General features: G+C 37.0%; 1 protein-coding gene across 3 annotated transcripts in view; it reads left to right on the top strand.

The window, feature by feature from the left end:
- The window catches only part of Stambpl1 (STAM binding protein like 1), a 43,924-nt gene extending 25,070 nt beyond the window's left edge, over nt 1-18,854 (top strand). The window contains exons 3-11 of one of the 3 annotated variants that reach the window (XM_047553679.1): nt 438-655; nt 3,985-4,060; nt 6,302-6,397; nt 7,476-7,833; nt 9,520-9,644; nt 11,651-11,788; nt 16,306-16,418; nt 17,313-17,412; nt 18,588-18,854. In XM_047553679.1, the coding sequence (XP_047409635.1) occupies nt 438-655; nt 3,985-4,060; nt 6,302-6,397; nt 7,476-7,833; nt 9,520-9,644; nt 11,651-11,788; nt 16,306-16,418; nt 17,313-17,412; nt 18,588-18,590 (1,227 nt within the window). In that variant the 3' untranslated portion in view covers nt 18,591-18,854. Of the gene's footprint in view, nt 1-437; nt 656-3,984; nt 4,061-6,301; nt 6,398-7,475; nt 7,834-9,519; nt 9,645-11,650; nt 11,789-16,305; nt 16,419-17,312; nt 17,413-18,114; nt 18,534-18,587 lie in introns of those variants that run through there. The other 2 variants (XM_047553678.1, XM_047553677.1) reach the window with 2 other exon arrangements.
- Nucleotides 18,855-26,951: the final 8,097 nt, after the last annotated feature.

The following is a 26,951-nucleotide window of genomic DNA, read 5'->3' as shown; positions in this document are numbered from 1 at the left end:
TGCTAAGTTCCATAGACTGGGCTTGAACTTGTAGTCCTCCTGCCTCAGCCTCCCAAATCACTGTGATTACAGGTGTGCACCACTGTGCCAGGCTCACATTATTAACTTTTTTAAGGGTGGTTATCAGGGATTGAACTCTGGGGCACTCAATCACTGAGCCACATCTCCAGCCCTATTTTGTAATTTATTTAGAGACAGGGTCTCAGTGAGTTGCTTAGGGCCTTACTCTTCCTGAGTCTGGCTTTGAACTGGAGATCCTCCTGCCTCAGCCTCCCCACGCTGGGATTACAGGCGTGCACCACCTTGCCCAGTGCATCATTAACTCTTATGAAAAGATACCCTTAATTCTTGTTTTCAGATTTTAGTATAGAAAATACATCCACTAATCAGTCATATTTTTACTTATTATAGTCAGAAACTTCAATTTTGCTTTGCAGAAAAAGTTAGCTGCCATGCCTGACCATACAGATGTCTCTCTGAGCCCAGAAGAGCGAGTCCGGGCCCTCAGCAAGCTGGGTTGTAATATCACCATCAGTGAAGACATTACCCCACGCCGCTACTTCAGGTCTGGAGTAGAAATGGAGAGGATGGCATCTGTGTATTTGGAAGAAGGAAACTTGGAAAATGCCTTTGTTCTTTATAATAAATTTATAACGTAAGTCCTGTTCCAGGCCTTTAAAATAAGAAAACTGGAGAAATACTTCCATGAGATATTGATGTGGACAATTAGGTAGCAGGAAATTTTTCACATTCAAACCAATATTTTTTTTTTTTTTTTTTTGATACTGGGGATTGAACTCAGGGGCACTCGAACACTGAGCCACATCCCCAGCCCTATTTTGTATTTTGTTTAGAGACAGATTCACAATGAGTTGCTTAGCACCCCACTTTTGCTGAGGCTGGATTTGAACTCAATATCCTCCTGCCTCAGCCTTCCGAGCCACTGGGATTTCAGGCGTGCACCACCATGCCTGCCTCAAACCAATTTTATTATTTACAAGACCATTAACTATCCAGGCTTTTAAGTTACTAAGAAGTTTACAGCATCTACACAGTTTCTCTGAGGCTTATGTGGGAGAGATTAGGCTCTCCCTAGGCCAGCCTGGAAACCTGCATGTCTCATTCCTCAAAAGTAACATTTCTCATTTCATGCCATTCTTCCCTCATTGGAATGTAAACTTTCTAAGAGGATGAGCCATAGTACAGCTCCTTCCATAGCACCTGAAACATGCCATCAGCATTTTAAAAATTTGATCTGGTGGGTTGAGACTAGGGGACAAGTTGGGGAACTTAGGAAAAATGTGGTTCAGGGCAAGGATATAGTGATTTCATTTAGTCCTTAGTATTTTTCTTTAAAGAAAAGGCAATTTAACTATGTAAGAATTGTATGTATAAAAGGGTTTTCAAAATGTTGAATGAAAGTGGCTACCTCAAACTAGCCATCCATGTAAAAATGTCATTTCCCATTGGGTATTTTTTGGTAACATATCCTTGGTAAGAGATAACAGAAATGGGATTTGGAGTTTTCTTACAAGTTTAGCAACTTAACTCGTTAGAAGGATCTACTATTAGCTGGATGGAGTGGTGCATGCCTATAATCCCAGTGGCTCAGGAGGCTGAGGCAAGAGGATCTCAAGCTCAAAACCAGTCTCAGGAACTTAGTGAGGCCCTAACAACTCAGTGAGACCCTGTCTCTAAATAAAACACAGAAAAGGGCCAGGGATGTGGCTCAGTGGTTGAGTGCCCCTGAGTTCAATCCTTCGTACTAGGAAAAATAAAAACCCAAAAAACCAAATCTACTGTTATCAATAATTATTTAATCTAAGCTGAACTTCTTATTTTTTATTTTAATTAAAAGTCACATGTTGATTAATTTCACTAGTTTATATATTAATTTTAATTTTACTTTTAATTGACAATTATATATACTTATGATGTATTTATAATGTTTATATATGTGCATTGTGAAATGACTAAATCATGCTAATATATTCATTACCTCAAATACCATTTTTTGTAGCAAGAATATTTAAAATCTACTCTCTAGGTAATTTCCAAGTGTATAGTGCATTAATTATGATTACCATGTTGAACGTGGGCTTTCCTAAACTTACTCCTTCTAACTGAAATTTGTGTCCTTTGACCAATACCTCCCTAACCCCCTCCCTGTCCCCAACCCCTGGTAAACATTGTTTTACTTCCTGCTTTCTTGAGTTTGACTTCTTAAAATTTCACATGTAAGTTAGATCATGTAGATAATGATCATGTAGATCATTTGTATTTCTTTACCTTATAATTTCACAAATTTAGTTGGGGACTTACCCTGCGAACATTCTAGAAATCGAAAAGAAAGTGTTTTAAAAACTGTGTTCCATGATTCTACCAAGAGCAAAGTTAAAAGTGGTTTAAATAATCTATACATTTCTTCTAAGTTAGTGAACAATAAAATTTAACTTGGAAATTTAAGTAATGGTTAGAAAACTTTGCCCTACCTGGGTGAATCACTTGTTTTTATAAAGTTAAGCAATAAATATGAAATTGAAAGTTTCCTACCACCACTGACAGCCAAGACTTGCCAGAAATTTTTGTTTCTGAACTATGTTATCAATGAATAATATTTATTTTTTACTTTCTCCATTTTATACACACACCTATGGAATCCCAAGTGTGGTAAGAAGGGAAAGACACAATATTACCATTCCTGTTTTCCCTATAGCCTTGTTATCAGATGAAATGAGATGATAAATATGTATATGTGATCTGTAAATAACAGAATCAGTAATCGCAGGGTATCACATAATTGTTGGTCGGAAATACTATTTATAGCCCGTTTTGATCATTTTACAAATTTTTATTGAGTTTCTGTTACAAACTGGATACTGTGCTTCAGGCTGGGGGACATAGCAGTGCACAATAAAGAATTCCTGCCCTTATAGGAACAGTATCTTCACTTTATCTGGGAGCCATGCACCTGGTTTCAAGGATTTACCTTTAGTTCTGCTGTATCTTGTTCCTCCAAAAGGGGTGACAAATAAATAACTCCTAATTAACACCTCCTAACCAACTAGGGATTCTGGTCGTCATTTCTCTTAGTTTTGAATTTTCAGTTAAGAGTTTTGATTCATACATTATGGTGCTATTGATTTACCAGTGGTTGGTTGAGTCTTTTTCAAGGGTGATAAAGGATTTATATTTCCAAACTCTTATGCACATAAAAAAGATGGGACTCTGGTGGGATCGACTGTCCAGGACCTGGGAGAGACCAAAACGACTCAGTCTGTTTGAGGAAAATGTATCTTGACCTTAACTCTGTTAGCCTCAGTGGTTAACTTGTTGAATTTAACTCTTCTGGAATGCCAAACAATACTCATGCCAATTTTACTGAAAAGATAGATGGAAAGACTACATGTTAAACAATAAATTATTAAGCATGTCATTTTTGAAAAAGATGCTCATTCTCAGAAACCATCTGTGTTAGTCAGCTTTTTATTGCTGTGACCAAAATACCTGACAAGAACAACTTAGAGAAGGAGAAATTTGTTTGGGGTTCACAGTTCTAGAGATTCAGTTTGTGTTCACAGGGCTCCATTGCTCTGGACCTGAGGTGAGGCAGAACATCATGGTGGAAGGGTGTGGTGGAGGAAAGCTGAAGCAGAGAGAGAGAGAGAAAAGAGGAAGGACAAGAGGTAATTCCCAAAGGTGTACCCTTAGTGACCTTAGTGACCTGCTTCCTCCAGCCAAGCCCTACCTGCCTACAGTTACCACCCAGTAGTTCATTCAAATTGTTAATCCATTAAGTGAATTCATTCACTGATGAGGTTTTAGCTCTCGTCATTTAATCATTGCCTAAAAACCCCACCTCTGAATCTTGCTGTATTGGGGACCATGCTTTTAAAACATGAGCTTTTAAAGGTCCAAACCATAACACTGTCTTTGGGCTTTTGCTGCCATATAATGCTAAGAATATGTTTTCTTTTTCTCTAGCTTGTTTGTAGAAAAGCTTCCTAGCCACCGAGATTACCAGCAATGTGCAGTGCCCGAAAAGCAGGATATTATGAAGGTATTGTGGGATCAATTCTCCGCTGTGGGATCAAATGTTCCATAAGTATCTATTATTGATTTCCCACCCGGTTCCATTCCTCCCCATCTCTTCCTCTGGAGATTTTGAGCATCATTCCATTAGGCATGCTGTTTCGATTTCTTCTTAGACATTTAATGATTATGACTGAGCCACTGTGAGGTCTCTAATTGTTGTTGGGGGAAAAAGAAAGACAAAGAATGTGCTCAAATCACCTTATGAGATGAAGAAGGGATTATTTTACACTTCCTCTCAGAGACCAAGAGAATCGTTATATATTTCCCTGTGCTTGTTTGAGGTAGTCATTTTGATTGGTTTTGATTAATCTGTATAGCCCTGAACCCAACAATTTGAAAATCAGTGTTGATTTTTAAAGCAGCCACAAAGTTCTAACTACAGTCATAATTGCATAATGATGCTTCAGACCATCACAGATGGCCTGTGTGACGCTGGTCCCATTAAGTGATATTGCCTAGTGATATCAAGGCTGCCCCATAGTTTGTGTAAATACACTCTATGATGTTCATACAATGACAGATTCATTGAATGATACATTTCTCAGAACATGTCCCCATCCTTAATTGACACATGACTCTGTTTGCCTCTTAGAGAACTGGTCTTATATAAGATAAAATGTTGACAGGGTGGTCTGCTTGAAATATTCTCAAGAAAAAGAAAGACTGTTATGTATTTATAATAAACGTTCACTACAATATGTTTAGCTGAGAATATATCCTTTTGAATAAACATGTACAATGTTTCCCATTAATTCCTCTTAAATAGTTTGTGTTGATCTTACAAGGAGCTACAGTAATGTATACAAAGGCAATCAGCATAAAATTTTAGATGACTTTTGAAAACTATGTTATCATATGGAATAAAAGGTCTCCTACTAGTCCTGTGAAGCCTGAGGCTACCTGGAAGCAGAACTCAAAATTTTGTCAAATGTTTATCTACATTTTTAAAAATGTTTGTACTCACACATAACCATGTCTTTATATAGCATTTTCCCCCAACTCATTCAACCTCAGAGAGTTCTGTATGGAAACCAAAAGTCCCAGGCTGCCAAGGTGACTCTTTTCCTATAATGGAGAGTTGTTCATATTTTTATTGGTAGGAGAAAACTTGCATACATTTCTCTTGTTTATGACTTTATTAAATAAATGGATAGGTAGATGAATGAATGAATTGAATGACAAAGGATTAAGAGAATAAAAATTTTGGTGAAGGAGCCTGGTTAGAGGCAGGAGACTTGGGTTTCTACATAGTCACTAGTGAGGCCTTTGCTTCTTCATTTGCGAAAAGGAGGGTAGTGCTTGGACCATATCAGGTTTCCCAGATCTTCCTGCCATTAAGATTCACTGGCTTCTAAAGTCCTTAAAAGTTTTATCTTATTTAGTCTTTTAAACAATGCAAGTAAACTAGGTATAATAGTTTTACTACTTGACTATTTGAATATGCCTATAAATATAAACTGTGCATATTTAATTAATTGTTCCTTCCCACCACAGCCCCAACTCTACTATGTCACTGTATGATACATAAAAATAAAATAAGGGGGGAAAAAAAAGCAATCTCTGGGGCCAGGCACACATGCCTCTAATCTTGGAAACTTGGGAGGCTGAGGCAGGAGGACGGTGAATTTAAAACCAGCCTCAGCAAAATTGAGGCACTGAGTTCAATCCCTGAACCTGGTCCCCGACCCTGCAGAAAAAAAGAATCACTTGGGGGGGAAGTTGTTTGAAATGCAGATTTCCCAATCCTTTCTCTATGTTAATTCTGTAGATTTGTGATTAGGCCTTGGAATCTATTTTTATGAAGTATGATTCAGCTGCCTTCTATACTCTGGCTTGTCTAGGAATCTCTACCCTTCAAATATCCTCCAATGTTTAATTATGATGCTGCGTGATTTACATATGAAATAATGATTTTACCTACTCCCAAAAAAGTGAAGCACCTGCCTAAACAAAGTGCTTATCTAACCGATGGAATCAATAGTCTAACGAAGGAATATATATATATTCTTTGTTTTTAAAAAAGCTTTCCTACTGAAAGTTATATTTTGGAGTCCTAGAATGGAGAGACTTATTTTTCTGCTATCATCTTTGGTTATTCTTGTCTTGATTTCTAATACATATGCCAGCTGCTTTTCTTTCTCAGCTGATGATCTGAAGGAGTATACTGAGAATTCTACTAATAGATATGTACATATGTTTTTAAAAGAAATTGAAGGAGATTGCGTTCCCAAGGACAGATGAATTGAAAAAGGATCTTTTAAAGAAATACAATGTAGAATACCAAGAATATTTGCAAAGCAAAGTAAGTTCAATTGCTACATTTATTTCATGACTATTTTCTTACATATTTTTTGAATTTCACTTGTATATTTTTCAAATGCCATAGGCATTTAAATTAAAAATTAAAAATGCAGTGATGTGAAATCAATAAAAAATTCATGTTGGTGTCCAGGTTAAGTAAGCATTTTCACCAAAGATGTGGTATTTTTCTTTCCCTACAACATCTAATAAAGCAATGCATTAGAAAATAGTTTTGCTGCAGAGACTTAAATAGAGCTTTTGACCAACTTTTGCCAATGTAACCTTGAACCAGATGGCTGGGTTTTTTGTTGTTGTTGTTTGTTTATTTGTTTATTTGTTTTTTCAGATGGACAGAGGCAGTAGGAAGTAGAGGGAACAGTGTGTTTTCTGATGTGTCTAATTATGTAGGTCTTGGAAATGTGATTTTGATTCTTAATCATTACAGTCACTATTACATTGGATAGAGCAGCTAACCCTATGGGTAAAACTTAATTATGGCACCAAAGGTGGTTTGTTCCTGGATCATTATTATATAAAGAGTAAAAATGATAATGATATCTAAGAGACAGGAATCAAAAGAAGAAACTGACCAATTTATGGGTCACAGATAGCTATTGTGTACTTAAAATGTGACTAGTGTGACTGAGGCACTGAATTTCTAATTTTTAAAAAATTTCAAATAATTTAAATTTTAATAATCACATGTGGCTAATGGCTGCTAGACTGAGCAGAACAGTCTAGAGGTGAGATATTTTGTTCCATATGGTCTGGCCAGGCAAGCTGAGTCAACAACCCTAACATTGATTTTCCAATATTTAGAAGCGTAGGGAAATGGCAGAAACCTGATTTTCTCTGGTAAAATATGAGTAGTTTTAGAACAGCTGTCTTGATCAGATTAAGGGACTTTTTCTATGATGTATGTTTCCTATGATATGTGTTTTCCTCAGTGTTTCGTGAGTGTCCCTGTGGGAGTATCAGGCTCTCTGTCTGCTAGAAGATTGATAGTGCCTCATCCCAGTTTGATGATTTTGTCTTGAGAACTAACATTTTTTTTTTTTTAATGGCAACCACATTTTTAGAACAAATATAAAGCCGAAATACTGAAAAAACTGGAGCATCAGAGATTGATAGAGGCGGAAAGAAGGCGAATTGCTCAGATGCGCCAGCAGCAGCTGGAATCTGAGCAGTTTCTGTTTTTCGAAGATCAACTCAAAAGGCAAGAGTTGGCTCGAGGCCAGATGCGAAGTCAGGAGACCCCTACACTGTCGGAGCAGATTGATGGAAGTGCTCTGTCCTGCTTTTCCACACACCAGAACAATTCCTTGCTGAATGTATTTGCAGATCAGCCTAACAAAAGTGATGCAACCAGTTATTCTAGCCATTCTCCTCCAGTGAACAGGGCCTTAAAGCCCGCGGCTACTCTAAGTGCTGTTCAGAGTAAGTGCTGACATGCCTCCTGCAAAGACTCTGATGCTCCCTGATGGAACCATTTTCCTGTAGCATCTTGGAAGGTCTCTTCATTTTATTACTAATTATGGTAGAATCCCTACATTAAATGGTGTGAATTGCAGATTACGCTTTCAGCACTCTCTGACTTATACTATATATTAACTTTATTTTAATTTTTTGCATTTTTTAATTTTTTATTTTGATTCATTGTTCACAAATGGAGTACACTATTGTTTCTCTGGTTGTACGTGAAGTAGAGTCACACCATTTGCGTAATCATACATGTATATAGGGTAATGATGTTTGTCTCATTCTATTATTTTTCCTTCCCTCCACCACATCCCCACCCCTCATTTTCCTCTATACAATCCATCCTTCCTCCATTCTTGCCTCCCTCCCACCCCGCTATGTATCATCATGTACTTATCAGAGAAATCATTCGACCTTTGTTTTTTTTTTTGGGATTGACTTATTTCACTTAGCATGAATTCTCCAACTCCATCCGTTTACCTGCAAATGCCATAATTTTATTCTTCTTTATGGCTGAATAATATTCCATTGTGTATATATACCACAGTTTCTTTAAAGAGCATCTAGGTTGGTTTCACAATCTAGCTATTGTGAATTGAGCTAGTATAAACATTGATGTTGCTGTGTTACTATAGTATGCTGATTTTAAGTCCTTTGGGTATAGGCCAAGGAGTGGGATAGCTGGGTCAAATGTGGTTCCATTCCAAATTTTCTAAGGAATCTCCATACTGCTAAATTTCAGGAAACAAGCCCGATAATAGAACAAATATTATAGGACTGAATTTTGTCCTTGAATAGATTTTGAATGAGAATTCCAAGCATTTTTTCTTCCTTGTGTTTTAATCAAGAAGCACATGCATTTTTAAGGTAAATGCTTATCCAGAGAGGAAAGGAAAATGTTGAGAATTTCTTGTCCAGACCTTTGCTCAACAATACAGTGTTAATTCGTGGGGTGTTTAGCACCCCAGGGTCTCATACACATAAAGAGCTAAAATCCAAATGACATATGCATTTCTGCTAACAATTAGTGCTGCTTAGTATTGTTAGATCAATGTTGGCTAGTTTCCAAAATCAGAGATCTCTTCCTGGCAGACACTGTCAGATGGAGTTTCTGTTATCATTTTCAGAGTGTTATGACAGGCAACCATTTTATTAGCTAATTTACTGCTGATTATTCCAAAAAATGTGCTTTTCCTTACTGATCACCAGCTTTTCCTTAGGACATAAGCAACATCTAGTAAATACATTAAAGACTGTTTTTTTTAACTTTATTTTGTTTACATATTTATATGCGGTGCTGAGGATCAAACCCAGTGCCTCACATGCCAGGCAAGCACTCTACCCCTGAACCACAACCCCAGCCCAAATATTTATACCATGTCTTAAGAGATACAAGATGCATTTTCTATAACCTGCATATTTAATGTTATATTTGCTGTGTGCCAAAATAAATACACATCCATGGAAGATAGTTGTTCCAGGGCACAAAAATGTTGTACTAGCACTTTACCACTTTGTTTATAAAATAATTTATATGTGAAATGTAATTTTACTTTCCTTCTAGTCAATGTTTAAAGTGTTTTTAAATAAAATGTGGAAAGTGGAGATTTGTGTTTCACTTTTTTCCCTTTTTCTGTGTCTCAGATTTAGTGGTTGAAGGACTGAGATGTGTAGTCTTATCAAAAGATCTTTGCCACAAATTTCTGCTACTGGCTGAATCTAACACCATAAGAGGAATAGAAACCTGTGGAATACTTTGCGGAAAGTTGGTATGGTCTTTTTTTTTAGATCTCTTTGCACATGATGTTTCAAATAGTACTAGAACTCCCTTGTGACATGCAGAGCAGAATAAAAGCATGCTAAGAGTTGTAAATATTATGAAATTAACCTTAAAAATGTAAATCTTCTAAAATTATAATCATTATTCATGGAATTATCTGAGAAAATGGATTGTAAAATTTCAGGAGCTCTCTATAAAGGCCTGTTTGAAAGAATTGATCAAGCCATGAATTAAATCTTTGTTAATGGGAGATCACAAGTATTCAGTTTTCCAAATTCATCTTGTGTGCTAAATCTTATTTCCTTCACCATTGTTAGTTTTCCATGTGATCTGTTCGTATAATTGACTTTCTATCTGTTCTCACCTGCAGTATACTTGCCATTGTTTTTCAGATGCAGGTGAAATAAAACTGGAATTTTGTTGTTTTCTTTGGTTCAAAGCAATAGTTTTGGCAAACCAAGTTGTGTAAACACTGGTTCTGTTTTATTATGGAAATGTTACCAGAAGTATGTAATAAAGGGCAATGTCAAAATAGATGGAGCTAATCCAGGGCTTGCTTTCTTACCACAACAAAGACGAGCAATGTGTCTTTGGAAGCATTCTTTTGTAGTTTGCTCTGGTTATCAGTTAAATTTCTGGATTCAGGCACATTTTCAGTCCTCAATATTTAGCTTAAACATTATGTTTTATTCAGCATGCATCCTCCTGCTAAATTCCAGTGTTTTATCATCACTTTCCTCCAGGAGAGGGGAAGCCACCTCCGATGAGCACTGAGTGATCATCATCTTCCACCCATAGTCCCCTCTGTTGCCCTTCAGGGGACTGAGGACTGTGGAAGTTTCCTCCCCTACATTTTATGTTGGTGTGGTTGATTGGTTGATTCATTCATTCATTATTCATTCCGTCTGCATCAACATTTACTAAGTATATGTGCCAGCACTGTGCTAGTCATTCAGCAGCCTACAACAGTCTTGGTCCCTGCTTGTGAAGAGCCAGCTAGATAACTAAGTGGGACCAAGTGCTCTCAGTGAAAGTGCAGGCTATCAAAGGAATGTGTAACTGGGGAACCTGACCTTGTGGGTGAGGATGTGGAGCTGGGCTTCCCTGAGGGGTGGTGTCAAAGCTAAGACTGAAGAATAGAGCAGCCCTGAAGAATAGAGCAGCCTTCAAAGGGGTGGGTGGAATGGAAGGAACAGTTGTAATCAAGGCAGAAGAAACATTGCCCAATTTGCAGGAAGGTCCTAAGGCTAGAGAGAGGATAGTGGTGGAGGAGGATGGAGACGCCAACCTGCCTGGGCCAAGACAGCTCCTCAGCTCCAATGACTCTAGTCCAAGGATCCCCTCACCACCTGGGAGCTTCAAGTCATCTCTTATCTTTTACCTGAGGGTGATAATTTGTTTATCTTTTTTTTTTTTCTTTAACTGTGAAAACCAAAAATATCATCTTCATTCTGGAAGATATAGTGAGACTTCTCAGTATTAGAAGAAAGTCATAAGTCTTTTCAGAGAAATTAAATACAATTAATAAAATAAACCATCAACCTGCATGACCCTTAGAAATGTGCTTCAGTAACACTACAAAATTATTTAAGTAGCATCTTCCCTTTCAAACAAACATGCCATTGTTTTGTTCTGATTTTATCCATTGTAAATCTAATGTGTCAAGATATTACTTATTAACTAAATTGTTTTGACCCTCCCACTTTCCAGGATGTTATTTTCTTTTATGCTAGATTTTCTATTATGAAAGTGGGTTTCAGGTTCTAAACAATTGACTCTCAAAACTTTGGGCAAAGAGTCCATTTTTATGTTTGTGACTTTTTATAATTGTGGTGGAGTGTGGAGGGGTGAGTGGGGAACCAGGTTGTAAGTGAAATCTCCAGTCTTGTGGCAAAACATTTCCCATCAGATTTTTACTATTTACTATTTACTGTTCTTTTTGCTAATTGCCTTTTAGACACATGTTTATTATTCTTCTTGCTAATTGTCTTTTAGACACATAACGAATTTACTATTACCCATGTGATTGTGCCAAAGCAGTCTGCAGGGCCAGACTATTGTGACGTGGAAAATGTAGAAGAATTATTCAATGTTCAGGATCAACATGATCTCCTCACTCTGGGATGGATCCACGTATGTTTGACTTGTTGGGTTTCACTTTATTTTATAAGGAATATTATTTTCTTCCTTGAAGAAATTTAGCTTAACTTAAATAGGCTTCTTTGCATTTTTTCAAGTATGATAAATACCATCATATTAAAGCATTTTATTCAGTGTTAGGCTTTATCTAAGTCTGTCAAATGTGGATTTTTTTTTTTTTTTTTTTTTTTTTTTTTTTTTTTGGTACCAGGGATTGAACCAAGGGGTGCTTACCTACTGAGCCACATCCCTAGCCCTTTTAATTTTTTATTTTTAGACTGGTATCACTAAATTGCTTAGGGTCTTGCTAAGTTTCTGAAGCAGGCTTCAAACTTGGGATGCTCCTGTCTCAGCCTCCCAAGCCACTTGGGATTACAGGCATGTGCCATTGCACTTGGCTCAAATCTGGATTTGAAGAGGGGTATTTTGTACTTTTTTTGTACCATCCAAAGTTGAGAAAGGAAACCTAAAACGTTTGGAAATTAGGTGACTTTTTCTGATGATTTCACATAGTCTAATGGAGGCTAGTCAGATTTTTTTTTATTGATTTGACTAAATGGTTGCAATCTTTTCTTTCCCTTTTCTGCAGGTCTAAATTAGAGTCTAAGAAATTTCTGAAGATGTTTCTATTAAGAAGTTTTTGTATATATCAAATAGGGTTCATTCACATCACTACACTGACCCTATAGGCCAAGAAGAGAGAGAGAGACAGAAAGACAGAGACAGAGAGAGACAGAGAGAGAGAGAGAGAGAGAGAGAGAGAGAGAGAGAGAGAGAATATATGAGTATAAACAGCCATGAAATAGCTGAAGGGGTAGGCCCAAGAATATTGGGTTCTACCATCCAACAGGCCATCATAGGAGCAGGAAAGTGTTTGCAAATCAATTAGACATGAATTTAAATCTCAGCTCTACTAAGAATTTACTATAGGAGCTTCATCAAGTTACTTAAGTGATCATAATAATTGACTTCATGTCATGTTGGATATTAAATGAGACATGCCAATGAATTTCATAACATATATTTCTAGGGGCTCAGAAAAATATGTAGCTGTTATTATTGGGGATGATACTTTATTTTTCCATTTGGTCTTATGCAGGGACCTGGGATATTGTCTTAGTCCATTCATGCTACTATAACAACATACCTTAGGTCGAGGAATTTATAAGGAGTTTCTTATAGTTCTGGGGGCTGAAAGTCCAAGGTACTGGCAGCACTGGTATCTGATAAGGCTGCTGTCTGCTTCCAAGATGGTGCTTTGATTCTAGGTCCTTACATGTTAGGAGGCAGAAGAGCAAGATAGCACTCGCTCCAACCTTGAACCCTTTTAGAAGGACGCTAATATTCACTTCCTAAAGGCCATACCTCTTCATGCAGTTACATTGGCTAAGCTTTAGCATGAATTTTGGAGAGAACACCATCATTCATATGGGTGCGCACAAGTCATCCCATACTTGCTAAGATTTCCAGAGCACGTTTTGGGTGAAGGTGAGAGTCCCTGAAGAATGTTTTCTTGTTTATAGAAAAGCACTGGGTAGGGTCAACATTCACAGACAAATCTCAATTATTTGGTACTATGTGATTTAGGAGGGCAGAGGAGACTTTATTCTCATTCCACCTGTAAATTACTACGTCTTCTTAGGGCTTTTAACCTCTTTATTTGCAGGTTCCCTCATTGAGTGAATGTGGCTAATGAATGCCCTCACTTCTTACCAGATTTGTGTGAGCAGATTTTACCAGATGTAAAATCCCTTTGAAACATATAAACTGCCCCTCAAATGCAAGAATTTATTTACCGTGAAGAGTTTGCAAATTTTCCATGTGTCTGTTTGCTTTACTTAACAGTAAGTGATAAGCCTTACTGTTTGCTTGAAAATTACTCTATTTTAGAAAGTCAGTATTTAGTTTAACATAATTTCTGTAACAAAAATGCATTTTAAAGCAAAACAAATGGTAGTATAGAAATTGTAACAAATTAAAAATGATAGTCCTTTAAATCACACATTATGTTAACAAGTCAGTGGTAGTTTATCTCACAAAACAATTTCCAAATTAAAAGTACATGTTTTTTCCTATAATTTTCTGTGTACAGAATGTACCATAATGAATTTAAGTTGTTTAAGTAATGAACTTGTTATAATTCTAGAATTCTAGAACTTTTATTTTTAATTTATTTTTCTGTATCAAATCATGATTCAGTGAAAATAGGAATATGTTGCATTTTTAAATCTCAATGATTATAGTAACATTTTTATGCTGGTATTGATGGAGCATAATAATAACCAATTCCAGAGCTAACTTTTTTTCAGATATAAATTAGTCATAGGAAGCAAAGCCTGAATTAGAATCAGACAGACCTGGATTAGAATTTAGATTTCTTGACTTGAGTAGCTTAATGAGCTTCAATGAATTGCTCTCTAGCTTACTTCAGGTTTTTCATCTATAAAATGAGAATAATAATAGCTCTGATCTCATCTTGTTATTGTGAGAATTCAATGATATAATTCACAGTCAGTGATTAGTTCAGAGCCTGGCACATTATTCAATTGCTATAAATGGCATGTGCTGCTACTATCATCACTATCACCACCACCACCACCGTCATCATCATCATCATCATCATCATTTTTAGTTCCATGCAGTCAGGGACTGGGAGCACCATCCTTCTAGGAGAGCTGTCCTCATTGGATAGAAGTGACTTCTCTTGGCAGAAATGAAGGGTCAGAGAATCATGTGGTGTACAGTGTGAAAATAAATTGACAGGCAGAATGATTTGCCTGTTTGACTATCTGATTGTTGCCTCCACAGCACAATAGTTCTTTTGACTACTTCTTATTTTCTCACCAAGACATTGGAAACTCTGTTACTCAAAGAAAGCATTCCCTGTCAGATAATAGGCTTTAGACCTTCTATTCATGCCTCTATTAAGTATTTGGGTTCTTTAAATTAGGCTAGGGCTAGGGATGTAGCTCAGTGGTAGAGTGCATACTTAACGTGCATTAAACCCTGAGGTAAATATGTAGCACATGCGTGTGCACACACACATGTGCCCACAAACACATGTACACACAGAAAGTCAGGTAATTTATAGGCCAAGAGTTATTTTTCCTTGTAGAACATGTATCTTTCTGTAAATATCCATGTGATTTTACCTTTGTTCTACAAATAGGTAGAAAAGAGTTTTAAAATCTTGTATTTCTACCACATACCCTGCTTGTGTAATGGCATTAAGCTATTACTATGGGCCTGTGCCCCTTAGTTGATAATAACAACATTAAAATAACAAAAACAGAGTTTTAATAACAGCTAATAACTTTGGCTCCTTTCTTTGTGCTAGGCACTATTCTAAGAATTTTACATAGATTGTTCCATTTAATCTTTATACCAATTCCATAAAGAAAATGATTATCATATATTTTTATTGATGATGAAATGAGCAAGGGGAGGCTATGTAATCTTCCCTGTGTCTTTTACCAAGTGAGTCTTGGAGCCAAGACCCAGATAGTGTATATCAGGGACCTTTGTTTCTTGAGTAAAATGGTCATATTCTATTTTCATGGATCATTAGGTTTGAATGTGAATTTTTAAGTCATTATATATGCATCTATTTTTTTATATTCAAATATGAACCTCTCATTTGCCTCTGATAAGCAGAATTTTTTACCCAGGAACTTGAAAGATTTCTTTTGATTTGCATTCTCCTTTTCTTTCTCTTAATGTGATTATTCAGTTGCTGTGCATGATGATCCCAAACATCTTTAACAACCTGGAATATAAATATAAACCTTCTATTTATAGGGAATGATGATCCATAAAAGGATATACAGTAACATGTGGAATATTCAACAAATACGTTTATTCCATGGTTTTGCATATGATCTAAGGTCTCCAGTCATAGCTCTGCCCCTTACCAGCTACTAATGAGGTTACTTCACCTTTCCCAGTCTCAAGATTCTTGTACGTAAAATTGAAATAATAAAATAAGTATCATGGATGGGTTTAGATGATCAATGAGAATCTATCTGAAACCTCTGGCAAGGTCATTTTCTAGCTCTTTTCTAACAAGAAGAAAGTAGATAACACCCTGGGAGTCACTTCTCAAAAAATCACAGTTATTCCAAATAAGCAAGTAATAGGAATGCATAAAGGAAAGATGATGTCAGCAAAATATTTTAAAAAATCCTTATTTGACTGGGTGCAGTGGTACACACCCGTAATCCCAATGACTCCTGCTGAGGCAGGAGGATGCAAAGTTTGAGCCCAGCTTCAGCAACTGTGTGGACCCTTTCTCAGAATAAGAGTCAATAGTATAGGGTATGTAACTCCATGGTGGACTATACCATCCCTGGGTTCAATTCCCAGTATCATACAGAGGGAAAAAAAGATCTTATTGAATTAATGACGGTAAAATAGAAAAAAAAGCTAATCAATTGGAATTTTCTTTTTGAATAGGCTATGACCATGGTTAAGCCTCAGCTGCCCTAATAAGTTTATCCTCTTTTTGTTTACAGACACATCCCACCCAGACTGCTTTCTTGTCCAGTGTTGATCTTCACACTCACTGTTCCTATCAGCTCATGTTGCCAGAGGCTATTGCCATTGTTTGTTCACCAAAGCATAAAGAGTAAGTGTAACTGGAGGGGAGCCCAAGGAAGGTTTTGGCCTCTTGGGTCCATGTGTGTCTACACATAGCTTGTGACCTTTGGGAAAAAGAAATGTGTGGCAGCTGACTCCTGAATGCCAGTATCTCTGCAGCCTTTGGCTTTTTAAGGTCCTTGAAGTGGATAACACTTAAGAGGGTTGTTACTGCAGTTTGGTTTTCAAGAACTCCAAGAAATTTCAAGAACTTGGTTTTCTGTTGTATTATGTCCTATCACAAGAAGTTCTCCAGACTTAGGCTCATTACTTCCAAAATGTTCTTAGTTTGGGGAGATAAGATATTGCAGAGTAGTTATGGTCATAGGAATCAAAGATATTTTGGAGTCCTGACTTGACCCTCAAGTTGTAGGATAGACGCCTGACCCCTGTGAGCTTCAGCTTCTTTGTCCCTCATACCTGCCCATAATGGATTGATGCAAAGGTGATATTAGGTGATGGTGTATGTGCAGTGCTTAGCTCAGTGCAGGGTACCAGAGCAAACACTCAGTGAATAGCTGCTGTTGCTATAAGTAGCACTACCATTGGAAGAAAAGTTAGAAATATCTGCCCCTTGTAATTTCCTCTCTAGGGGGACTTTCCTCTGATCTCACACAACAGCACAGCTGCCTGCCCCCGTTGTGGTCCTGCAGGTGCTTGAAATTGTTACTTCCTCCTAGGTTTCTCTCCTCTAGACCAGTCGTGGAAATATTGGTTTAGAAAAACCACTGTGGAATTCCTAGTTTGCGTTTTCTTCCTCTGTCCCATTTAAGAACCATGTATGCTGTGTCACTCCAGTAAAGCTTCTGGAAATCCCAAGAGGTCCTGAATTTTATACCTTTTTTTTTTTTTTTTTTTTTTTTTTTTTAACCCTGAAATTTAGCACTGGCATCTTCAGGCTCACCAATGCTGGCATGCTTGAGGTTTCTGCTTGTAAAAAGAAGGGCTTTCATCCTCACACGAAGGACCCCAGGCTATTCAGTGTGAGTAGACAGTGTTAGTTATTTTTGCAGGTACTTATTTGTTCCTCTTCCCCACTACCCCCAATTCTCTTCGAAAGGAGAAAAATTACAGCAGTGTGATATGGAGTAAAACACTGTACTGCTTAGTTCAGAACTTTATCTCAGAAAATCAATCTTTGTACTTCTTTGATTTCTTCTATTACTTTATTTATAACAAAATGTTAGGATTTCCATAATAGTTGATTATGCATAAAGTTACCTTTATATTTATTTATTTGTATGGTATTTAAACATTTTCTTCAGTGTCCAAATAAGCCAACAGTTATTACAGAAAATGATATTAAGTGTCTCATGAATCCTTTCTGCTTGATTTGGATGAATTAATTTTTTCATAACCAATTAAAACTATAATGGTACTTTTGGGTAGATTTGCATAGCCCTCCCAAAACATTATTTGATTACGTCTTTTCTTTCAGTTTGCTTAGAAGTTCTTTGGCTATAATATTAGAGAAACATTAGAGAAATCAGAATTTATTTAAGATGGAATCTACTTGGCAACCTATAAATACTCTCTTGTTAAAAATGAATAAAATAATAATATTTGTTCTAATTGGAAATATTTTTTTAATTAGGAAATTTTTTCAATTAGGAAATCTGCACTTCCTCCTAAATAGAATCATCTATTAAACATTGTAATGTAAAACCAATTTTTTTCTTTCCTAGATATGCAAACACGTGTTGGTTAAAGACATAAAAATAACTGTGTTGGATCTGAGGTGATATGTTCCATTATAAGCACCATCAACACCAGACACCTGCCCATGGACATGTAGTTGCTGGATTTTCTTAAGATGTTTTCAGAAATGACTGATATTTTATATTTATACATTTTAGACCAGAAAGTTTGATATTTATTGCTATTGCACATTTTGAAGTTTTTTTTTTTTTGGATTGCTCTGTTTCAAGAGAAGTCACATGGTGTTAAATCAAATACCTATTAATGTACCCAAATACTATTACCAGATAATAAATTGTGCTGAAAAAAAAAGAAGGCTGGTATTTCTAGAGATCTCTGCATACATGTTTAGAACGTTAGATATTTTGCTATATATTTTTTTTTAAATCATGTAAAATGTAATTTGAAAAAAATTCTAGGTCCGAGTGGTCTGTAAGGTAAAGTATCTCTTGCTTTCCAGTGATAGGAGGTGAGCTGTGCCCACGTGTGAAGAAACATGGCTGCAGTCAGCAAAACCCATCCTGTGTTTTCAGTGTCATCAGATCCCAGGCTGAGAATCCTGTCTGCAGTGAATCATTGTAGGATACAGATGGCAGGCTTCAACTTAGGGATCAGGTGTCAACAGTCGATCTATTAACTTTATTTAGAAGGGCAGAAAAAGAAGCTTGGGAGAGTAGGAAAAAGAAAAAAAAAAAAAAAAAACCTCAGATAAAATAAAATCATAGAACCTGTTACCATAAAAGTCCATGGGGGTCAGGGGTGACAGGGAGAAAAATATGAGAGAATTGACAATTCTAAACCAAACAGATTAAATTTTCAAAAACTAATTTAGAAATAATACTTGAAATTAAATGTATTTATGTATATATTAGCACACAGAGAATAGAAATAAAATAAATTTGAAACTGAATAGGGTGACATAAATACAGTGTCCTGGACTACCAAGGATTAGAAAAACATTTGCAACTGTTACTTAGATAATAAAAGCACTTAACTGGACCAAAAGATGCAGAAATGGAAGGAATGGGTGTTGTATGTATTCTGTTAGCAAATTACATTTCTGGGAAAAACCTGAGGATGGAAACATTGTGGAAAAAATTTAACTACAAATATAAGAAGAGAAAAATGGAATGTCTTGTCCTCCAGTGGCTTCTTTCTAACACCCTATCTCCTCCATCTTGGTTTCTCAACTCCTACCTAACAGTACTAGCATCTGCTTTTTAGTTTGGTGATTTTTGAAGGAAATATGGGTATGCCCTGTGTTCCCCTACTTATCTATTCCTCAATACTAGCAGCATGCCACCCAAGTTCTGCTTGTTTTCTTTCATGAAGAACTGACTATGGGTAGATGGATGACTTGTTCCTGTTTTATGACAACTTGTAGCCTTAGAAAGTTCAGGTCTCAGATTTCAGAAGAGGGCTTGTCTTGCCCCAGGCCTTGGGACTTCAGTCTATGGCCACCACTTGCTAAAGGCAAATTGAGTCTGCAAGGCTGACTTCCGTGCTCTTTTCTAAGTGTGCTGTTCTTGACTTTTTAAGGACACTATGATATTCTTATATATGCCTGAACAAAAGATTAAATAATTTATTCCAATAAAAATAACTGTAGGGACAAGTGGCAGTTGAGAAATGAGTGATATCTTCTGTGTAGTATTTAAAGTTACAGTAATAGGCCAAGAAAATGTAAAACATGTCTGAGGAAAAGCCTTTGGATATGGACTGTTGCTTAGAGATAGAAAGGATTCAGCTGAGAGCCAAGAACATTTAGCTTCTTAGATTTCCAAAGAGAAGCTATAAGTATGCAAAACTAATTAGACTCCTTTTGAATAGCAAATTAGAAGGGAACCTATTTTACTACTAAAAAGGTGTATTGTATCCCCTACACAAGGGAAGCATTCTTGAGCTTATTTCCTTGCAAGGAAATGCACAACTTTAGGACTGAGGTGAAGTTTGAAAAGTTGTTTTTGAAGGGCCTGTGATTTTCTTATTGCCAAGTTCAAACCCAGTTAGCCAGACCTCCCAGCAGACCTTGTCACAGAACTGAACTCTTGGAGACAACAAACCACTGACCTGACCTTGCCTGGTGTAATGAGTCTGCAAGGCATGTTCTGAAAGAAGAACCAACAGAACAGGAGTGTGGGCACACCATTGAGGAATGCACCATCCAGAGAGTCAGGCCAGTGGTCCCAGAGTGGCAAGTGCACGTGCAGGTGGTTGACCACTGGAGTTCCCTGGGTGTGCTTGGGTTTCCTTGCCCAGCCTTAGTGAGGCTGTCTCTTTTGCATGTGAATCAGCTTCACAGCCCCATGTGCTACTTCCTGACCTCCTAAGGCAAGATAGTTCTGCATATCCTTTCAGACTTGTGTTTCAATGAGAAAATAAATTTCTGTTGTTTAAATATGATCTGTGTATTTATTATGAAAACCCTAGCAAAATAATACAGTTCTTAATATATATATATTTTCTCAGACACTAGGAATGGCTTTCTTTGTTGTTATGCAGGCACTAATCATTCTCTTCTCTGTAGGGTTTGTGGAATGTGGAAGAGGAAAGCAGAATGTTTATGGCTTATTCTCAGCTACTGAAATTGTTCTGGTTTCTTTCTAAAAGGATTTTGCTTGTGGAACATTGACATTTTATTTGAGACCACATCCTAGAGTTAGTTCATCCCCCCACCCCCAGTTCATTCCATATTGGAGCCACATCAGTGGTGCTGGAGACTGTCATTACAGCAGTTTGACCTTAGTTGAGGTTTCTGTTGCCAAATGGGCTGAAGTGGTCCCAAATGTGGAAAGCAGATGTTTCTCTTGTGGCATGTCTTGCAGAATTGTTGGCAAGAGCAAGGTCTTCTGTGAGGAGGATGCTTGAGAAATGCCATGTATTTTGCAATGACTAAGGAAGAAAAGTAAACTTTCAGCTTTTTGTTCTTCTTAGAAAAATCTACTTTGCTGTTTATTGAAAAGTCAACCAGTATGCAAAGACCTCTTCACTATTCTTTTAAGAAATTTGTTTCTTTTCTAGTATCTTGACCCTTCATGAAGCAAGTGAATTTTTTCTTTGAGGACAGCTACAGAAAACATTATTTAGCAGCTTTTATAGAGTTATCATACTGATGTCCAGAAATATATATTTAAAAAGAAATTATCAAAACATGTCTTAGTTTGGGCTGCTATCACAAAATATCATAAACTGGATGGCTTAAAAAACAAAACATTTATGTTACAGCTCTGGTGGCTGGATATCCAAGAACAGGGGGTCACATGGTCAGGCTCCTGGTGAGAGTCTAGTTTGCAGACAGCTGCCTTCTTACCCTGTTCTCACATGGCAGGGAGAGAGATCATCTCTGTCTTGTCTCTACTTTAAAGTAAACGAACACAGTGTCCTTATGAGGGTCCTACTCTCTGGACCCAGTTATCTCCCAAGGGCCCCACCTCCAAATGCCATCACTTTGATCACTTTGGAGGTTAGGATTTCAACATATGAATTCAGACCATGGAAGGCAAGTTCCAAAACAGCTAATACTTTGTATGTTTGGAGTGGCATATGCAGTCTTTGCTATCCATCTCTTTAAGTCCCATAGTTATTACGTTTAAAAGTACCATTCAGATGCAAATGGAAATTTCTGTTATTAGATTCTCTTGATATGGTATTAAAATATCCTCAAGTAGATTTAAGGCATTACTCATTAAAAGGGTAGTTTTTCAAAAAGAATTGCCAATGGATTAAATCATACTAGGTATTGGATGGAGTCCAACTTAAGGAAAAAACCTCTTGGAAAAAAGATTTTGTTTAAGTAGAGCAATATATATTGCATGTTGATAATATTTTATAATTATAATGTTTTTTATGATAGTGCTTTAATTTGTGATGTTTTTATAATTAAAGGAGTTTCATAAAATCCATATTCTTGCATATGTTGAATAACAACAACAAAAAAAGAGCTGGAGAAATGGAAAAGATGGAGAAAATTCAGGGAAGGTAACATTATTTACAAAAGAAGGTTATACTGTTAAGTTCTGTTACTGACTTGCTAGATGGGGTTGGGTGTGGAGATGCAGAAGATGTGAAAGAAAAAGTAGAAGGACCCAAGGGGAAGCAAAGTAGAATAAGAGCATTGCAGACTGACATTTGTTTTGTGAAGTAAACGCTTTGGCATTATCTAAACCACAGGACACTCTAAAACCACATGGAGTAATTAGGTCTTTTTTCTCCATCAAGAAAAATTACCCATACATCTGTGTCAGGTAAATGAGAGTTGACAGTGAAAAACTAAAATTGTTTACTTGAATTCGCCTTTGTCTGGGTGGGTCCCAGATGTACTAAAGCAATGAGTAGTGAATTCATATTCTTGAGTCTGAAGAGAATTTTAAAAATTTCTCTCTGCACTTTTTCCAGGAAAAAAATCACTTACAGATTGATCATAATACACCTCTGTTATGTTGCTTCCTAGTATGAAGCTTATGAATAAGGAAAACAAACCAGAAGAGATTTGTTCTACCCCTGACTTCAGGGGAAAGCCATGAGCAAATTCTATTACATTGGGGAAATTTTTACTAATCAACTGATTTAGCAGGTTTCTTTCAGCAATAAAATTTTGTTATTTGTGACATTCTCTCCAGGGAAATAGATTGTTTTAAAAAACAATTTATTAGAGTTGGGGTTGTAGCTCAATGATAGAGCACTTGGCTAGCATGCATGAGGCCCTGGATTTGATCCCTAGCACCACAAGAAACATAAAATAATAAAATTAATGATTTACTGAAGTGAAACACAACAATTCAGTGACATTTGCTACATTCACAATATTGCATAACCACCACCTCTATCTAGTTCCAAAACACCTCCATCACTACAGAGTGAAAACTTACTCATTAAGCAATTTCTCCCCATTGGCCACCATCCCCAGCACCTGCCACTCTTCATTCCATCTCTATAGATTGGTCTATTCTGCATCATATAATGTGTGAATTATTTTGTCTGGCTTCTTTAACTTAACATTTTGAAGGCTCATTTGTGTTGTAGCATGTCCTGATACTTTCTGATACTTTATTCTTTTTTCTTTCTTTTTTTTTTTTTTTTGCTAATGTTCCATTGTGTGTGTACACCATGTGTTTGTCCATCTGCTCATCCATGGGTGCACGTTTGGGCTATTTCCACCTTTTGGCAATTGTGAATAGCAGAGCTGCAAACATTCACATGCATGGGCCTGTTTTCAATTTTTTTTGCGTACATATATAGGAATGGAATTGCAGAGTCACATGTCTAACTTTTGGGTGGGGGCTCCAGACTTTCCCACAGCAGAGCATTTCCACTACCAATGTACAAGTGTTCTAGTTTTTCCACAGCCTCACCAACCCCTCTTTTCTGTTAGGTTGTCTTTTTGTTTAATTTTTATTATGGCCATTCTGGTTCATATGAAGTGGTATCTTATTGTGCTTTTGACACAGCAATACATGATTAGTTTAATTCTTTCAAAGTCAAATTTTAAAAACAGAGTTGATGAAGTCTGAAGCATCCAGAATTCAGTGAACTCTAATTGCGCTTGTTGTAGATCACCTGTCTCAGGCCTTTACCAAGCCCACAAGTACTATATTTAGAAAAGAATTTTATTTTTGTCAAGAATGGTCAGCTTTTTGGGCTGGTAGGATTAGAAATACAGAAGAGAGAGATCCAACAAGAGCTACCAGCAATAGCACTTTAAATGTCTACATATACTTTCCATTAAACTCAATGGTTTCTGCAATCATAAGGGGACATCCATCTGACATCCACCTGGTTCAGCTTAAGAACCAGGGTTAGTTCTAAATTTTAAAAATAGAATTTACTGTTTAATACATGTTTGTCCAAATAAGTGTTGCTAATTTGTAAAGGAAGTCAAATATTTTGAGGTCATTTCTTTGGAAGTTTCAAGCAGATGCAAGGAGATCTAAGAAGGGAAAAAAATCTCTGATTCAGCAAAAAGAGGAATAAGGTTCAAAATTAAGTGTCAAGGGAAAGAAGTAGAAGGCACAATTTAAGAAGAATATGGAAAGAACATCTTTTGATTAGTATGTCTATAGAAATGTATTTTTCTCCCAGAACCAAAAATCTGCTTAAATACACCTAAGACTTGGGCCTCTGAAAATCTCCATTAACTAACTAGGACCCTGATACTAACCACAGGACCCTGTTTGGTCATCAGTTTTCCTTGATAACAGAATATGTTAAAAACCTAATCAGGAAAACAAGTTATTTATAGTCCCATCAACCCCAAAGGAGCATAGAGTTGCTAAGGAGAACAGTCTGGAATAGCTGTAGCTTCCATGATTAAATTATAGAGTGAGAGGTGGCCATGTTTGGATGGTCATATCCCAGATAAGAGATGAAGAATTTAACTTGCAAGACTAAATGCTTGGGAATGGGAATTGAATCAGATTAAATTTCATTAAAAATTGCCTTAGTTGCTTGTAATTGGTGTCTAATTTCAAGACATTTCAATGGAGTAAATATTATGAATTCTTTGGAAAATTATAGTCAAACCAGTTGCACTTCTAAAGTCCATGTGATCCAATTCTTTGGCATTTCAGTTCTGTATTTGCAGCACCATCCCCATCTCTGGGTCTGCCTGGACACATCTCATGTATGGCCTACTTCTCTTTCCCCAACCTCAACCCGTGGATGTTCCCCCATTTTTTTTTTTTTTTTTGTTTATTGCCTGTTTAATCTTTCCTCTTAAAAATTGATCAAGCACTAGTGTCTCTCCAGGAAGACTGTTTCTGAGCCTTTGGCTCAGGTAAGAGCTTGGCTATAAGAGCTGGTACCCAGATATTTCTTATTTTGTCATCCTTGTGTGCCCTATTTGTTTAATGTCCATCTTCCTTGCCATACTCCAAGTTGCATTAAGGCAGAGCCGTGGCTGGTTCTATTTTCTTCTTGCTTCTCTGTCCTGGCTCATGAAAGTGTACATGAAAGTCATCATTTGAACTGATATTACTTAGACATCTGTTTCTCCTACCCTGATCCAGAAGAACTATAACTCTGGCTGTCCCATTCCTTTGTTTTCTGTTGTATCTTTTTGAACAAGCTTACTGGAGGAATGGCTTCTGGATGGATTGTGTATGTTGACCTAGAGCCTCCTGCCTCTAACCATCAGAATTTCTTCTCCAGGTTCTTTTGTGTTGGAAATTCTTCTAAAGAGAATTTTTTTTTTCTTTTTATATTTTGTTTTAGTTGTAGGTGGGCACAATACCTTTATTTTATTTTCATGTGGTGCTGAGGATTTAACCCAGGGCCTCACGCATGCTAGGCGAGCGCTCTACCACTGAGCTCCAGCCCCAGCCCCAGCCCGAGAATTTTCAATAAATAAATAAATAAAAACAATAAAAATTTTAAAAAGTGAATTCCCAAGATGCACTAATAATTCCATACCAACATCAGAGAATTATTACTACTTTTTAAGAAAATAATGCTTTTTCCCACACATCTGCTCACACATCTGAATTAAATGTTATTAGAAACCCATAGAACTCCAGGAGCTACAAAAACCTGTTGTGGAAAACTGGTAGAGTGTGTTTACATCTTTTCAGAGTCTGGTCAGCTACTGTTAGTGGAGAGAAGGTCATTGAGTGGACAGACAACCCTGTGTTGCTTCTTTTATTTTTCTGAATACTTTGATGAATCATATCCAGGGGACTCTGATTCCTGTAAGAAGCTCAACATTTCAAGTCACTGGACATCCTGTGGAACCAGGGCAGGAATTAATGTTTTCTGTGACTTGACAGGAGGGTGCTTAGTACTATAGTTGGTTGACTCACAAGAAACAAACACTTCACCAATACTCCCTCAGTGAATGGGTCTGGTTTTCCTGTTTTGCCACTAGGTTCTTTTCAAGCACCTATTTCTTTACCAGAGAGTGTGTGCCCCCTAGTGGCAAATGCGAAGTATGACATTACAACAGGCCTGTTTTAAGTCAAGTAGACCTTGTAATGATGACAGCAACAGTTGGTGACTTTCACCTAAATTTTGAAAATTTATATACAAATTACAATATGGTCACAAGTAGCTGTACGTTAATCCTGGAGTTTAAGTTTGGTGAGTATAAAGTGTGCCAATAGCACTACTTTGCAGATGGAAATTTTCTCTTAATCTTATTAGAGTCTTTCTAAAATTTTGATGTACTTCAGAATTATCTGAGAAATCTGATTAAAGCCTCAGTTCCAGAAATCCCAGTTCAGCAGACATTGAAAGTGACCATGAATCTGCGTGTTTAAAATAAGCCCAGATGAGTTTGACCTTTGTGGCCTGTTCTTTGAGAAATGCTGATTGAGAGTGTGGGTTTGAAATCACACTCAAGTAGTAGCAAGCTTGTGCCATGTCTGCCAGGACTGTGACAGTAGGGAGTATTTTTTAATCACTTATAGCCTCAGTCACTCATCTCATCGGTAAAAAAGCAGTAGTAACACCAAATCCAAAGGGCTATCACAGGATATGAGATTCTAACGCAAAGAGCTTGGTATAGGATCTGGTCATAGCAGACAGCAATGCATGTCAGTATTTACTGTTTGCAGTATCCATCCTAATGAGTTACAGGGCCAGAGAAAGTCTAGAGGCACTTGGACTTTGGATCAAAGAGGCACTAAATCCTGGGACCCGTGGTCTGCAGTGAGCTGCTGCCATAGAGCACCCCATACTCAGGACAAGTATCTACTGACCCCACATGGATAGTCATAAAAGGCAAGCAGTGGGGATTCTGAACAGCCTGTGTGGAATGGTGTTTTGAGATTAAGAGAGGGAAGCTTTATTTATTCACTTAAAAAAAAAAAAACACACACACCATTGTACTTAC

The sequence above is a fragment of the Sciurus carolinensis genome, chromosome 5 (assembly GCF_902686445.1).
Source record: "Sciurus carolinensis chromosome 5, mSciCar1.2, whole genome shotgun sequence".
In the NCBI taxonomy this organism is placed as follows: Eukaryota; Metazoa; Chordata; class Mammalia; order Rodentia; family Sciuridae; genus Sciurus; species Sciurus carolinensis.
The sequence above is the reverse complement of the archived record's forward strand: the minus strand, read 5'-3'. Positions and strand labels throughout refer to the sequence as shown.